The following is a 17,548-nucleotide window of genomic DNA, read 5'->3' as shown; positions in this document are numbered from 1 at the left end:
AATGAATTACTGGAGGTTTTTTTGAGGTCGCTAAATACGAATATGCCACCATAACCTACTCCCGGCGCACACGGTTTCCAATGTCAATGAAAGGGGCACCTGGAGTTTCGAGAGTCTTTGGTACATTATTGCAAACAGATTAGTTATATATTTTTGGAGTTGCTGATCTCGAATACGTGATCAGCACAGACACAGGAGAACCTGGTGCCTACGACAGGTTATCTTCTGGAGTTTCGGAGAAATCAAATGGATTACTCTTAGGTTTTTAACTCAAGAAGATAACCTGTCTTAGGCACCAGTTGCTCCTGTGTCTGTGCTAATCACGCATTTGTGTTCAGCAACCCCAAAAACCTATAACTAATCCGTTTGCATTAATGTAGTACCAAAGACCCTCGAAACTCCAGGAGCCCCTTTCATTGACTTTGGAAACCAGGTGCTCCGGGAGTTGGTTCTGATGGCATATTCGTGTTTAGCGACCTCAAAAAACCCTTCAGTAATTCATTTACATCAATTAAATGCCGAAAAGCATCGAAACTCTAGAAGATGACGTCCCTTGACGTACCCTGGCCACTACGTCCTCCGGAGGTAAATTTTGGTGGCATATTCGTATTTAGCGATCCCAAAAACCCATGAGTAATCTGTTTATATCAATTTAATGCCAAAAACCCTCGAAACTCTAGAAGATGACGCCCGTTGAAGGTCAAAGTAGAGGTCGCCATTGGATAGCCAGGAAAAAATCCTAGACTACTAGTACTTTTCCTTAATCCAAACTTTTACATGTTGCCAGATAACCAGTAGCTCAGAGAATTGGAATAACCAGTAAATCTTATATTTTTCCGAGTTTGTGCCTCTATATCTTGAAAATCCTTCATACGATTGAGTTGTGCCCATGAGAACTTTTTATCAGGATGCTTCAAAGAGTACTTTCCCAAAGTATTAACGAAATCCACTGGGACCTAATTTCCATGAGTTTGTGCGGGGTACTTTGCAGTTACTCGAGCGTTATGGGGACCTATTGGATTGTGAATAGTATGTGCTAAAACCAGAAAAAGGTTAAGTTAAGTTTTCCATATATTGGGGGACGTATAATTTTTTTATTTATTTTCCATTTGAAACAATCGTTTTTTTCCGATTACAGCGCCATTTATCCATAATTTAAAAAAATGTTGCGAATAAAAGTTGCTTATTTTTGCGTCAAGAATCCAAATCTTCAAGAAAAATTGGGGGCTCCTATTTAAGATTTTAAAGTAACCCCCCACCCCACCTCCGTGGGGGGACGTGTTTGGTGCCATTCGATAGATTTTTGAAAAATATTGAATACATGTATTTTGCAGTTTTACGACCTGATGTTCATTTCGCGAAATATCGAATTAAAAATTTTTAATTTACCCCCCAAGCGAACAGATTTTTTAGATTTCTAAGAATAGATTTTTTCTCGGTCCCCCTTAATAAATTCGCCGGTGTTAAGAACCAATTTATGGTATAGGTACATTTACAGGGTACAAGGTTTCTCCCCATGTGATAATCTGACGCGCTCGACTAATTGAAAAAATCCCCGCTTGGGCTCCCCTACCAACATTATCTGCTTAGTTTAATAAACAAGCCTAAAGTAATTCAATAGATGTATTAAATAAATAAATTAATAAGCGATGTCACAATGACGACCTCCTGTGAATTTCAGCTGAACTAGCTGAACATCAGATCGAAAAAGTGCAAAATACACGTATTCAATATTATTGAAAAATCTATCGAATGACACCAAATACGTCCCCCCACGGAGGTGGGGTATTTGGATTCTTTACGTAAAAATTAGCAACTTTTATTCGACATATTTTTTCGAATTATGGATGGATCGCGCTATAATCGGAAAAAAACGATTGTTTCAAATGGAAAATAAATTGAAAAATGGAAAGTCCCCCAATATATGGAAAACTTAACTTAACCTTTTTCTGGTTTTAGCACATACTATTCACAATCCAATAGGTCCCCATAACGCTCGAGTAACTGCAAATTTAGCATACTTTCCTCCCCTACTATGAGGATTTATCGATGAAAAACATGGCTAGTTGTTAAAGCCCATAACTTTTTTATTTTCTAACATAAGCAAATGAATCAAAAAAGAAAATGTTAAGAAAGCCTAAGGCTATAATTGAGTTTTAATTTCAATATTTTATATATGCTAGAATAGTCCACAGGGTGTTCCAAACTTTAAGAAAAAAACACAGTATTATTGTTACACCCGGTTTAAAATGATATTTAGCTGTCTAGCAACAATATTATTACAACGATATTCTTAAATAATAAAGCTATAACACACTAAAATAATCACTCAAATCGGACCACTGGTTTAGGAAATTCGTGACCTCAAACATGTCCCATTTTTAAGGTGTTCGGCTAAATTTTGCCGGTGTGTGTAAAAGAAAATAATAACTGAACCTATTACTTTACTATTACTTATGGACAATATTCAAGATGCGTTCCAACATAACACATTTTTGATATTTCTTCCTAAAGTTAACATTATTAAGATAGGAATTTTAAAAGCTTTTAAGCTCATAACAGTATTCCATGACTTTTGTATTAAGTCAAATTATAACGTTGTCCTGATTTTTAACTAATTATATTAAGATGTTTTTAAAGCAAGTCTAAATACTTTTGTTTGTATTTTTAAATCGCCTATATCCTAGGAAAACAATTTTTGTTTCGACGCACTCTGTATTTTTGATGGCATAACATGCTACCAACTCCTATTTAAGCTTATTTTTTTGTTTTCCTGTGTATGTCAAGAAGAACAAAATATTAAAATATTAGTAGACTATGAGATTTTATCGCATTCCATAAATTCCATGCTTAGTACTGAAATTGTCAACTTACGACAGCCACTTTTACCCAATTTAGGGGCTTTGCTGTCTGACTTGATGTAAGAATCATCTGCCAACATAGATAAACGTGTTTTACATCAAAATGTATCTTCTCTGACGCAAAATAAGAAGTAAACTAACTCGGGAATCAAATTTAGTTTATACGAGTAAAAATACTTTAAACAGATGTTGTGATTATTAAGATAATTTACATAAATAATAACTGAAATATATTTCAAAATTAAAGTTCTACGTTACCTATTTTAATATTTATTTTCATTTATAATAATTATATTATAATATAATAATAAATATAATATCAAATTTATTAGCTCTTAACAAATTTTATCAGAAAAAAAGTTACCTGTTTAACAGATTGGGGTAACATGACAATAAATAGAGTAGTAAGGAGGGCGAAAGACGGTTCCCTAATAGAAAGAAGTTAAGTGGGAACACCACGCAAACGATGGAACGACAATTTACTGAACTCACACTGAAAAACACACAGAGTCATATCTACACAACATGAAGAGGGAGAAGAAGAAGGAGAAGATTGGATTCGGGCAAGGCTTCGGCACAAGTGAAGTATTAATCAATCTGACTGTTGCTTTAAAAATGCAGAGACTAGCTCAATATTGTTTCTATACTGAAACGTTCTGCTAGGCTTAATTTATTACAAGAAATTGCTCGACTTTATTCAACATAGAGAGCTAATAAAACTGCCATGAGATAAAATGACATACCAAAATGTCTTAAATCTCATTAACAACCTTTACTTAAATCAAAAAGCATCGGTAAAAATGGGAAATGAGGTTACACAGAACTTCCTGGTAAGTAACTCTAGTGGTGCTGGAACATTAAGCAGGATTTCGTGTTGGATCTTACATACATTGGATCTTACATGTACCACATATATACTTGGATAAAACTAAATAAAAAAAATAATGGCTAGGAATAAACCAACTCATCTCTTCTTTTTTGACTTGACGAAGGCTTATGATACAATAATACTTGCGTATACTATGGCAAGTATTGGAATGTTCATCTATTATTATTACACTTGTAAAAGCAATAGAAAGATTCTACAACGATATTCGAGCAAAAGTAAGGATTAACAAAAATCTATCGGTGAATATTATGGTAAATAAGGGACTAAGGCAAAGTTCCTACACTCTTCGAAATCTACTTGAATGAGACACTAAAAAAAATATAGGAACATATTCTGGAATGGATATACCATTAATGGACGAAATAACCTTATACGCTTCATTTCGGGGATTATCAAGGAGTCACGACACATCACAGGAAGATTTACAGCTGATGAAAAAACGATTATAACAAGAATACAAGCGATGGCGTCTAAAAATTAATTCAATAAAAAAGAATTACATCTGCATAGCAGGAGTTAAATACGATGCTCCTAACTGAGAAAATGAATTAGTAATTGTATCGGGTTCCCAATATATCTATTTTCCTATAAAAGGAAATAAAATAAAAGCCGCACAGAACTAATACCCTGGTCTAAAATTAATTCTAAATAAAAAAGATACATTTATATGACAGTGTATTTTTAAAAGCGATTTACTTTATGGATGTGATACTTAAAAATTAAGAAAACAGAAAAAAAACAACTTGATTGTTGCCGCAGATCAGCAGGTAGGTATGTCTAGAATGATGCACGTAACAAATGAAAGAATAACAAAAACCATACATAGACAAACACCATTATGAAAGAAAAAATATGACCGACAGACATAATGACAGACCATCGTCTACCGAAACTAATGCATATTGGATTGACATCCAACTCAATGATAAAAACGAGGAAGAAAAAATCCACGTGGATTGATAGAGTCATAAAGGCAATGTCAGAGAAAGATATATATGAACAAGACACTAGGTCGTTAGACAGAATCGGAAGGTATATGACACTGTTAACCTAACATTATATTTAGGTATAATTTCTAAATTACATCATTTAGGTATAGGTATAAAAACGGTCAGTATGGTTTATCGATTAAAAAAGAAATAAATACATACATATAATAATCGGAAATTATTATATTTCCAGAAAAACGGAACATCTGATAAAAATATCCATATTACACGAAAAATATCCATCTGATAAAACTGGCTTTATAGTTTTCTTTCTCATTAATAAGATGATATATTTACGCGATAAAAACAAACAAAGTGACAAACACAGATGACCCCAGACATATAACCATAAATGCCAGTGAGTCCTGGAATATATCTATCCATCCATCCAATGGCACTACAGCCCAAATCGAGCCTTGGCCTCCTTCAACAAGCTTCTCCAATCATTTCGATTTACCGCTGTTCTTTTCCATGAACGCGTTTCCAGGAAGTTCCTGGCATCCTCATCGACTTCGTCTTCCCATCTCTTTTTAGGTCTTCCAACAGGACTTTTTCCCTGCATTCTTGATTTTAGCAATTTTCTGGGGATTCTATTCTCATGCATGCGGACCACGTGCCCTGCCCACCGTAATCTCTGCAGTTTAGTGTATTGTGCTAGAGTTGGTTCGCTATATTGCTCGTATATTTCTCTATTATACCTAATTCGCCAGTTGTTATTTTCAATTATTGGGCCCAGTATCCTACGTAACATTTTTCTTTCAAACACATCTAATGCATTGGCAGATTTCTGTGTCACCACCCATGTTTCACAGCCATAACTTACTATGGGCCTGATTATTGTTTTATAGACCCGGAGTTTTGTTTTCCGGTGTACGTCTCGCGATTTGAAATTGTGGCCCATCGTGAAATAGGCTTTATTTGCCAGCACAAGCCTTCTATTTGCTTGGAATATATCTACCGAGACCAAATCCTGAAAATTGACAAAGAAAAGCAAAGTGCGGAAATTACTAGAAGAGCAAAACTAGCATGGACAGGATTTGGAAAACTTAGTTGGATACTAAAGAACTACAAAATACCTCAATACTTGAGGAGCAAAATGTTCGATCAGTGCATCCTTGACTAGTTACCCCAATAAGGCAAATATAAATAAACTAGCCACAACAGAAAGATAAATGGAAAAAGCAATGATATGTATACGACTGTAAAATAAAAAGAGGAACGACTGGGTAAGGTCAAAAACAAAAGTCGAGGACATAACAACCAAAAATTGCCAAAAAACCTAAATGGAGCTTCGCAGCTAACACAGAACGTTGAACCAACATGGATAAAAAGACGAACGTTGGACCTGCAACAATACAACATTGGAGACCCCACGAAAGTAAACGACCAAGAGGAAGACCACATATGAGATGGGTTGATGACATTAAAAGAATAGCCGGGACAAATTGGAAATATGTTGCTCAGGATCGAATCCGGTTGAAGAAGCTGGTAGAGACTTATGTCCAAACATGCAACATAGAAAGCTAAGAAGATATATACGTGAACATTGCTCTTGGCATTTATTGTATTAATAAGAGTATGAAGTGATCACTAGACTAGCATTTTTGCAAAAAATTTTGGAAACTTTTAATATTTACAATCTATACTTGACAAGGATGCCATGCACACAGAAGAAAACGAACGTGGAAGTATTGCTAGAAATAAGCAACGAATACGAAATAATAAACACGAGAAAGATAAGAGGGGGAAGGAGTATAGGAAAAAGGAGAGTGACATGGTTAAAAAATTTAAGAAACTGGTTTAAATGCAGTTCCACAGAACTCTTCAGAGACGCGGTAGATAACGCGGTAAAGAATAAGGATAGTGATGATGATGATGATGATGATAAAACCCCGATTAGGAGACGGCACTTAAAGACGAAGAATCTATACTATTACACAAGGTTTAGATAGACACATAATTACCACATAATTAGACTGTCTATATCTTCTTCCAATAAAGTATCTAATTGATTTTGTATAATCATCAACTTTAACATTTATATTCTATTTTATTTGTATTAATATTTACTTTTTTATGAGCCTATAAAACTTTTTGCAAACATTTATGAACTTTTAAATGAATAAATCAATTGTTCTTAAAATCACAATATCCTTTTATTTGGTTAAAAAAAATGCAAACTATGGAAGGTACTTTTAAATTAAGTTAAAAAATAGTACAAAATTCTAGACTCTTCATAAAAAATACACAAACATTCATAAAAGAGAAGTTCTATACTAATTGAGAAAAGCACTGTTAAGTTAACCTCAAAGAAGTACTAAAAAAATTTAAGTAAATCATCTAGGGACAATCTACGATATATTAAATGAGGCCTAGAGTAGGGAATAGTCTCTGCTTGTATTTCAGCTAAGATTCTAAAAATCAGATAGTATTAACTAATTAGAAAGTAACAACTAATGAGAAAAGCTGAAATAAAATAAATGTTATAGGTAGTTATTAAGGTACCAAGGGTATAATAAGGATAATAACGCTTGAGGTCAATGGTGTATACAGGGTGTCCCGAAAAGATTGGTCATAAATTATACCACACATTTTGGGGTCAAAAATAGTTCGATTGAACCTAACTTACCTTAGTACAAATGTGCTCCCAAAAAAAGTTACAGCCCTTTGAAGTTACAAAATGAAAATCGATTTTTTTCAATATATCGAAAACTATTAGAGATTTTTTATTGAAAATGGACATGTATCATTCTTATGGCAGGAACATCTTAAAACAAAATTATAGTGAAATTTGTCCACCCCATAAAAAAATTATGGGGATTTTGTTCCCTTAAACCCCCCCAAACTTTTGTGTACGTTCCAATTAATTCATTATTGTGGTACCATTAGTTAAACACAACGTTTTTAAAACTTTTTTGCCTCTTAGTATTTTTTCGCTAATGCAGTTTTTATCGCGATGTGGCTTCTTTTTCAATATATTTACGTAAAATTTTTATGGGGGTTTTGTTCCTTTAAACCCCCCAAATGTTTGTGTACGTTCCAATTAAACTATTATTGTGGCACCATTAGTTAAACACATTGTTTTTAAAACTTTTGCTTCTTAGTCTTTTTTTCATAAGTCACCTTTTATCGAGATGTAGCTTCTTTTTCAAAATATATCTAAAAATGTAAATTATAAATAAATTTTCAGATTATTAACAGGTCTCTATAATCGTACTTAACCATATACAAATATGTGGTGGATTTCGACAAATATTCAAAATATCTCAATAAACACTGACTTATCGAAAAAGTACTGAGAGGCAAAAAAGTTTTAGAAACATTGTCTTTAACTAATGGTGCCACAATAATAATTTAATTGGAACGTACACAAAAGTTTGGGGGGGTTTAAGGGAACGAAACCCCCATAAAACTTTTATGGGGTGCACAAATTTCACTTTAATTTTTTTTTTAAGATTCTGCTACCATAAAAATGCTACATGTCTATTTTCAATAAAAAATCTCTGGAAGTTTTCGATATATGAAAAAAAATCCATTTTCATTTTATAACTTCAAAGGGCTGTAACTTTTTTTGTGTGCACTATTGTATATAGGTAAGTGATGTTCAATCAACCTATTTTTGACCCCAGAATCTGTGGTATAATTTATGACCAATCTTTTCGGGACACCCTGTATAGCGAGGGCCTTGGGCCCGAGGGATATACGTTGACCGAAAGCGTTATTATCTATAATACCCGTGGTGCCTTCAACGTTTATTGTCCGACTAAATTTTTCTTTATATGCAAAAGTTTGAATGAATTTTGAATTAATTAGTTTTCAAATAAGTACATTTACCAGCAATAGTCAGTTGTAATGTAATTGTGGTAACCATAGTTTTAGTTAGGTTGTTATATGTCAACTTGACAGTATTTAACTAGTTATTTAAATTTAATGCCCTAGGGCGTTATTTTTCAAAATAACGCCCTAGGGTATTATATCATACTTAACTGACTTCGAAATCATGTCATTATTTGTCAAATAATATACCAGTCGGACATTAAATAAAATAATAGTAAGAAAATATTATAAATTAAAATTGGAGCTGTTTATGTCGTGTTCTCTAATTGATTGATACTACAAATGCGACAAACTTTGAGAAACTCAAAGTAAAAAAAGGAAAAAATTGAACCTGATTCACTAAACATAAGCAGTAACTGGAATCGCGTAAAATAAAACTAGGGAGCCTTAGTCGTAAATTATTATAAAACACGAATAAATAAATAGCAGAAAGTTAAACTGTATTAGACTAGGATTGCCGAAAGTATCACGAAAATTAACATATTTTTTAGTCTCTCTATTGATATCATGTTACTGATATTGTTTCAAATACTCAGTAAGAGATGACATCATATTTAATCAATAATATTCTTATAAATCGAAATATTAATTTTTTTGATCAGTTGTATAAAAACTGACATTTTGCAATGGTTTAACCAAAAAAAAAAACAAATTTATTTATTTGACAAAGTTACCCATAGTTTGCATAGTTTTGTCTTATATTTAAAAATGTTTGGTGACATGCTCAAAAGTAGTAAGTGTAATGTTTAACAAAAAATAAGAAAGCAAAGTAAGCGTATGGTGAATACAAACCTGGTAACGACGTTGAACTGGAACTGGAGTTCTTATCGAACTCATCTGTAGAGGACAAATTATGTGTAGTTAGCAACACACTATATATACAAGCTGTAGACATTAGTCTTTTAAAAAAATAAAAACCTGACGCCTCTACATTTGACATGTATGTAATGAAGATAGAAATGTTTCATAGTATAATATACCTGGTTTACGTGAAATTTTTGGATCAAATAATTGCAAAACAGCAAGAAAGAATACATAGTTGAAGTGAAGGTGTGAATTAATATATTATAATAATTATAGAAAAGACATTTTTAGAAAAAGAAATAGATGTTTTTGACTAAACAGGTGAACTTTACAAACAATACAGATTACAAATTGTAACGTGTAGTATTTGGTATACCCATAATTGGTTAAAACTTAGTTCCTCGATCTTTGGGATATTCAGTTGATTGCAGTTTTGACGTTTGTTCTGCTTATATCTATTCCTCTTGATCTCTTGCTTGGAACTTAACATCGAAGCCTTTGGTTTTTGACTCTTTCAGGTATACCTATGAAGATTTTTTCACCTAAGTGCATAAATCTAGCACCTTAAAATCCGTAATGTTACATTCAGTGCAATATTTTCAATTTTTATCTTTGAGGTCTTGATCCAGGGATGTTGTCCTCTATCAGTGGTGGTTTAGAGCGTAGGGTTGCTCAATCTCGGATCCTGAGTTCCAAGATGGGCTAAAGTTATCTTAGGTTCTCTACTTTAGGTCATTCGACAATACGGACGCATACCCGAGAAAAAATGACACCCAAGATTATTATCTATTTTAATTTCATACTGAATTCAATATAGAGTACTAAAAACGACGTAAGAAGAAAAACAATAAATGCTTCAACTAGTTCACTAATGTAAAAACTAGTTTGACTCTGTCTTGCTGAGACAATTAAATGTTTTTTTCAGTAACGGTGGATTTTATATTTTCCCACGTAGTTCGATGTCGCCAAATGAGTGAGTAGGTTCATGAAATTTTGTAGGACCAATACACGAGAACAGGTTTGGGTTTAAAAATTACAAAATACAGCCTTAATATTTCATTCTGTTGTTTAAGAAAATGTATTGTGATATGTAAGACATATCGTTCAGCTTTCAAAGTAGATACAAAGCCTAATTGAAATAAGGTGTGACCTAGTACACTAGTAGACGATTCCATTAATTCGTGACCATTCTTTTGAGACAATCAACTATAATGATCACGTCAAGGTATATCACTAGTTCTCTATGGTTATAGTCCAGAGAAATAAGGATTTTCTCAGGACACTCAAATATCCAGAGAGCTGACTACTTTTTTAATTATTGTAGACCTATAAGAAGAAAACCTACCTGTTTCCTGCCTAGAGTTCGCGTCCGTTTTTTAATTATTAACAATTTAGTGCGAAAAACGCGATGTTTTCGATTTTTTGCACCCCATTAAAAAGCTAAATAGTTGACATACAATTACAAAAAATGATTTTTTAAAACATTGAGAATTCTTAAAAATACCGATTTTTGAATGTTAAAAGTCAATTTGTTGCTTCGCAAATTGCAAATCAATTAAAATTGATGGTTGTTAATAACCTTTACTAAATTTAACTTGGAATTTTAAGGTTTCACTCAAAGTTGGGTATTTTGGTACTTCTCAAAATTTGAGAACGATCCATTAATTAGTTTAAAAGATATTCTATTTGTTTATCCCAAAGACCTCTACTTATTAAGTAGAATTGTCCTATCTTCATTATTTTCTGTCTTATGTTATTGCAAAATAAAGAGATAAACAAATAGAATAACTTTTAAACTAATTACTGGATCGGTCTCAAACTTTGAGGGTTTGCTAAAAGTACCCCAATACCCAATTTTGGGTGAAACGCTAAAGTTCTAAGGTAGTTTAAGTAAAAGTTATTAACAAATAACGATTGTCACTTATTTTGCAGTTTGCATAACAACAAATACTTTTTAACTTTAAAAAATCGGCATTTTGAAGGTTTTTTAATGTTATAAAAAATTAAATTTTATGTCAACTATTACGCTTTTGGATGAGGTGAAAAAATAGAAAAAATCGCAATTTTTGCACGAAATTGTTAATAATTAAAAAACGGACGCGACCTCTAGACAGGAAACAGGTAGGTTTTCTTTCTATAGGTCTACAATAACTAAAAAAGGACGTCAGCTACCTGGATCTTTGAGTGTCCTGAACATGGTCTATTTCTAGCTTATTTCTCTGGAGTATTAATGGTATGATGCTGGACCGGTCAAAAATAGTTCCACTAGAGAACAGTGGCCAGCCACTGTCGCCAATCTTCGCCACTGTGGCGTCCATTACAAAATCATTGGGGCTACAAAATCGCCTGTTTAAGCCACATTGTGGATCCACAGGGTAGCACTGTAGAGTGGTTTGTCTGTTTTAGCCTTAGATTAACGAATCTAAGGTTTTAGCACAACCATTTAATAGTTTTCCAGATTAAAAGCGTTTATATGTTATTAGAGAGACGTATTAAAATCTGAAGATTGTTCCGCTCTACTTTATTGTATATCTACGCTTTAATGATATTTATACTATTATTGTTAAAACAAAGAGTAAATACATAGATTCTTTGGCTGTTAGACGGTTTTGCAATTTTCTGTTCCCTTTGTAGTTAGATACTACTTATAACATTATTTATTTATTTCTTTAAGTTCTAAATAACATTATACTATGATAATAATGATAAATGATGAAAATCAACTAAGGTAACATCTAGTTGATGTCATGATTTACTAGAAGTAAAGCAATATATCTATAAAAAATTTCGTTTTAATTAATGCCCTAATATTTTTATTAAATACAGAATAACTAATATTTATGTATTTAATCTCAGAAATCTTAATAATAAAATAAAAATATTATTATCAGATAAAGCTAGGACAAACATAATAGGTGACTACGCCAAAGCTTTTGATTGTGTAAATCACATTTTGATAAAAAAACTAAATTTCTACGAAATTTGAGGTATTTCTTTGAATTGATTCCAATCTTACTTGGATGATAGCAAATGATACAGCTCTAGTCTCAAAGATATTGTATGTGGGGTACTTCAAGGTTCAGTATTGGGTCCTCTACTTTTCCTTATCTTTATTAATGACATCACTTGTTTAAAAATCGATGGAAAAATCTTTCTTTTTGCTGATGATACCAGTATCACTTGAAGCAACTCAAATATTGCAACTCTTCATGCTACTATACCTTCTGATCTACTTATAATAAAAACCTGGTCCGACTCTAATTTGCTCTCGTTTAATGTAGATAAAACAGTAGCATTATCTTATAAAGGAGTTCTTCAACCCTTACTTCTTAATAACAGCCAGATTAGTCCCGTTGATTCTGTAAAATTTCTTGGTTTTTTTTAGACAGCAACCTTAAATGGTCTCTTTATATCGATTTGTTAAGAAAGAAATTATCTTCGTCTTGCTATGCTATACGATCTGTCTCGAAGGAACTCAATTTAGCATCTTCCAAAATAACATATTTTCTTTATTCAAGTCGCATCTTCGATATTAGGCTATTGATTATGTATTTTAGAAAGGAACTACAATATTAACGGGGTTTTATTGTTTCATATAGTCAATGGACCTCTAAATATTAAGAAACTGCGAAGTGCTACCATTTAAAGGGGTGCGTTTTTGAGAAAGGGGTGAATTAGTCCCTAGGCACAGGGCGAATTAGGGTGAGTTCTATGCACTTTTGGTACAAACACATCTACAGCAAAATTGTTCCAAGTTAAATTTACTATCCAAACATCACATTTTAAAGTCAAAAATATTTCTTTTTACAAAAATATATTCAAAAGAAAAGCAAGAAAAAAACACAAAATATAGCAATTTTGCTTTTTGGCCCATACCTTTCTTCCACGAGGATATAGGTATAGACATTTCTTCACAGGAAAAAAACTTCCGTCCTTAGTCTTTAAAATGACGTTTAGAAGAAGTCTTTATGATTTACGTTTTCCAAAACAGGATTTTTCAAATTTCGCAACTCACAGCGATTTTGGCCCATTTTTCTTGTTACTTCTCAAACATTGGTCTGTAACTTTTTTCTACGTAGTTTTAGGTATATACAATGTTACAATTAATAGGAATAAAAGTCAATTACCTTTAAAACGGTCTATCGTAAGAGGCTATATGACTATTTTTAAGCAAGATATGGTTGTTCAAAGTTTTATACTTGTAATGATTTTTGATATATTTTAAGATTATTTTTAAATTTCTCATTATAACTTTTTTTGTTGTATATAGGTAGGTATATAGGTAGGTAGGTAAGTAGGTATTGTATATAGGTAGGTAGGTATATACATTGTCTAATAAAAAAGAAAGCTTATTTTATTTACTTTAAAATGGTGTATCGTAAAAAATTCTGGGACTATTTTTAAATAAGATATCAAAATGTGACATATTATACACATGCAATAGGTCCCACTAAAGTGGAACCATATGGAAAACTTTTTTATTATTAACTTTATAAAAAAAATTATTCTTTATAAAATGCTCTACATAGTCTAATACCTAAGATGCAATCATCAGATATAAATTTTTATCAATAGTGTACGAGGTATGTTAAAAAATATGAATTTCGCTTAAGAGTAAAGTACCTTTATATTTCATAATATCGAAAAGTGTTATTAAGAAAAGTTATTTGGAATTAAAAATTATGTTATAATATGCAATCATATTTTTCTAATTGAAAACAATAAAAAAAAATTAAAATTTTTCTCAAATTACGGATATTTTTGGATATCCTCTGGATATCGTGTATAAAAATTGTCCTAGAATTTTTTGCAATACACCATTTTAAAATAAAGAAAATAAGCTTTTTTTATTCCACAATGTATATGCCTAAATGTACAAGAAAAAAAGTCATAATGATAAATTTAAAAAATAATCATTAAAAATATAAAAAATCATTAAAAGTATGAAACCTTGAAAAAGCGTAACTTGCTTAAAAAGAGCCTTATAACCTTATACAGTAGACCAGTTTAAAGGTAATTGACTTCTCTTTCTACTAAATGTGCCATTGCATATACCTAGAAATGCGTAGGAAAAAGTTACAGAACAATGTTTGCGAAATAATGGGGAAAATTACACAAAAATGCTGTGAGCGGAGAACTTTAAAAAATCCTATTTCGAAAATTATAAATCTTAGAGAATCCTACCAAATTTCATTTTAAAGAGGATGGATGGAAGTTATTTTCTGCTAAAGCAATGTCTATACCTGTATCCCTGTGGAAAAAAGTTATGGGGCAAAAAACAAAATTGCTTTCTTTCGTGTTTTTTTCTTGCTTTTCTTTTGAATATATTTTTGTAAGAAAAACTATTTTTGACATTAAAATATATTATTTCGATTGTAATTTTAACCTGGAACAATTTTCCTGTAGACGTGTTTGTACTAAAATTGCATAGAACTCACCCTAATTCACCCTGTGCCTAGGGACTAATTCACCCCTTTCTCAAAAACGCACACAGTTAAATGGTAGCACTCCGCGGTTTTTTATAATTTAGAGGTCCATTGACCATACAAGACAATAAAATCCCGTTAACGTTGTAGTTCCTTTTAGCTCTCTTATTTTGAACATAATCAATAGCCTATATGGTCTTCCTTTTTGGGGTTCTGGTACAGTTGCCCAATCCGATGTTATTTTCAAATTACAAAAAAGAACAATACGTTATCTGTTTGGCCTCAGAAAAATAACACATTGCAGAAGCTACTTCAAAGATCACAGGATTTTAACTCTTTCTTCTATTTAGATAGTGTCTATATTTTAGGAAGTGTTTGCTTAATTTGTAAACATCTACATGTCTTTCCAGCAAAACCGAATCATGACTATTTCACGAGAAATTCTACCTTTGACGTATATTTACCGACCCCGTCCTCTGAGTTAGTAAAGAAATCTATATTATATTCCGCAAAAAAACTGTACAACCATCTCCCTCTACAACTTAATATCTGCAACATCTTTCTCTAAATTCAGTAAAATACAAAATCCTACCTATCTGAAAGTCCATATTATTCGGTAAAAGAGTTTTTTAATCAATAACTAAGAAATTACAGTACCCTTTGTACAAGCAGTTTTTTTATCTATATTTGGGTATCATATGCAGCAGCCTAACTTTTAAACTTATTAGTTACTAAGGTAGAGTATGCAATTTGTAATTTATTTAAATTTTTAAATTTTTCAATTGTTTGTTTTTGTTTACTTCATTATTATTATATTTTTTTTATTTAATTGACGATTTATGTAATTTTAGTAAATAATTGTATTGTTTTCGTGACTTTTCATAAGCTTTGTGGATAAAATTGTAAAATTTTTCATGACAATAAAGCATATTTCTAATTTTAAATTCTAATTCTAATACTTATATTACTTTTTAATAAATAAAAAAATATATGAAAATTTAAAAGTTGTATCTTAATTATTTCAGCATATTCTAGTAAGTATTTTGTTTAAAAAATATACACTAAAAATGGAAGAAAAGAAGATATGTTTCCTATTTTGAGGATTTGTAAATTTAAGAAACATTTATTGATATATCAATTTATTTTTATATTATCGCAGTAGTTTGAAAAGCTACTGTCTGCTTTTAGACTTATATTATATTTTGATAAACTACATATTTAGTAATTTACTATTTTTAGCTTTTTATTAATTTTTTTAGGCAGTTTAGTACGTAATGGAAAATAAAATATTATTTTTAGAATCGTTCTAATGGAAATATATCGTGAGTTCGAATCCCAGTGAGAACTTTTATTAAAAAAACCTCTTCTTTGTCAGACTTTACTTAGTAAAGAGAAAATTACTCAACCCTCACACTACAATTATTGTATGACACTGTACAATAATCCAAGTTACCGAAGTACGACAAAACAATGAAAATAACAAATTTTTTGGCCTTGTTTATAGTAGGTGCAATACGCAATTTAGAATCTGTGAGTTTAGCAAAGGCCTCTATGAATTTTACTGGTAACGTGCCAAATTGATTTAGTTTAATATTGTAAGTGAAAGTGATTTGATGTTCCAGGGAAAGTTTATCCATAACACTTCCGTGTAAGTGCATTGTAGTCTATTATTTTTGTGTCTATTTTAACACAGTAAATAATCAGTGGTCCCCAAACAGATTCAGGTTCCATGTATGGTGTTTTCTTCTAACTAGAAAGAACGTTTGTAATAACTCTTGTAAAAATACTTCTTCTTCTTCATGTGCCTCATCCTTTAACCCGGCATTGGTCGCTAGGTAGGTTGTTACGCGAGTGGTCGCGCGTGAGATTTTCTCTCACATATCCAACTTTTGCCTTTCTTTACAAAATTTTACAAAAAAGATGATATTTCATCAACGATAAAGCCATTTGCTTTAAAAAGACACGACGCTTTTCTATTTTATTATTATTATCTTTATATAAAATGTGACTATTGATGCTTTTCTCTAGCAACCTATGCATTCTCTGAAGAGCCTCTAACAAGAGGTGAAATCGTCGATAAGAGTGCTGGTTGCGCTCTCTAATCTAAGTAAAAATTAAGACATTTTTGGCCTCGCATTGCAACTGAATAAAAATGGTATACATTTTTATATTATTATATAAATATTAAGTTTGTATTGTTGGCAAATATATTGTTAAAGTGAAAAATATTTTTTAAACTTTGATTTGGCATTTTTCTCTTAAAGACTATTAACCAGTTTCTTTAATAGTCTAGGAAACTTGTCTTTAGTTATTGTGGATTCATTCCTGCGTGGTCCTCATTGGAAAATTGACGACATTGTTTGCACGATGAAAACATAGGAACCAGTGACTCCAACAACACAAACCTAAATTTCCTAAAGCCATATCACATTAGCCAACTTGAAAAAAATTAAATAGCCCAACTAAAGTAATATATATGTTACGAAAGATTATTGTTATTGTTTAGTGAAGTTTTGTTCCTATTCACCCCGTTTTACGGTACGTCACAGTTGACATCTCGACACCGTTCCATGAGTAATCGTAAGCATAGTAAATAATGTCTCCCGTAGTGCCAAAGCCTTTTCTAAATCCCTGATCTTCTATCTGGTCTAGTTTTTTGTAGACACGTTCATGGATCACTCGCAAAAATACTTTTAAAACATGGTTCCTCTCCTCAAACTCATCGCCTTATATTCCTCACAT

At 31.7% G+C, this 17,548-nt stretch overlaps 1 protein-coding gene across 6 annotated transcripts in view; it reads right to left on the bottom strand.

The window, feature by feature from the left end:
* Window positions 1–17,548, bottom strand: part of LOC114325319 (coiled-coil domain-containing protein AGAP005037-like) — a 250,810-nt gene that overhangs the window by 166,274 nt on the left and 66,988 nt on the right. For 4 of the 6 annotated variants that reach the window (XM_050654050.1, XM_050654052.1, XM_050654051.1 and 1 more), the window contains 2 exons: window positions 9,369–9,413; window positions 2,875–2,931 (listed from right to left, as the gene is read on the bottom strand). The exons of 1 other annotated variant lie outside the window; for it this stretch is intronic. In XM_050654050.1, coding sequence (XP_050510007.1) covers window positions 2,875–2,931; window positions 9,369–9,413 — 102 coding nt within the window. The remainder of the gene's footprint in view (window positions 1–2,874; window positions 2,932–9,368; window positions 9,414–17,548) is intronic. One more of the 6 variants, XM_050654049.1, reaches the window with a different exon arrangement.

The sequence above is a fragment of the Diabrotica virgifera genome, chromosome 6, assembly GCF_917563875.1.
Source record: "Diabrotica virgifera virgifera chromosome 6, PGI_DIABVI_V3a".
Classification (NCBI taxonomy): Eukaryota; Metazoa; Arthropoda; class Insecta; order Coleoptera; family Chrysomelidae; genus Diabrotica; species Diabrotica virgifera.
The sequence above is the reverse complement of the archived record's forward strand: the minus strand, read 5'-3'. Positions and strand labels throughout refer to the sequence as shown.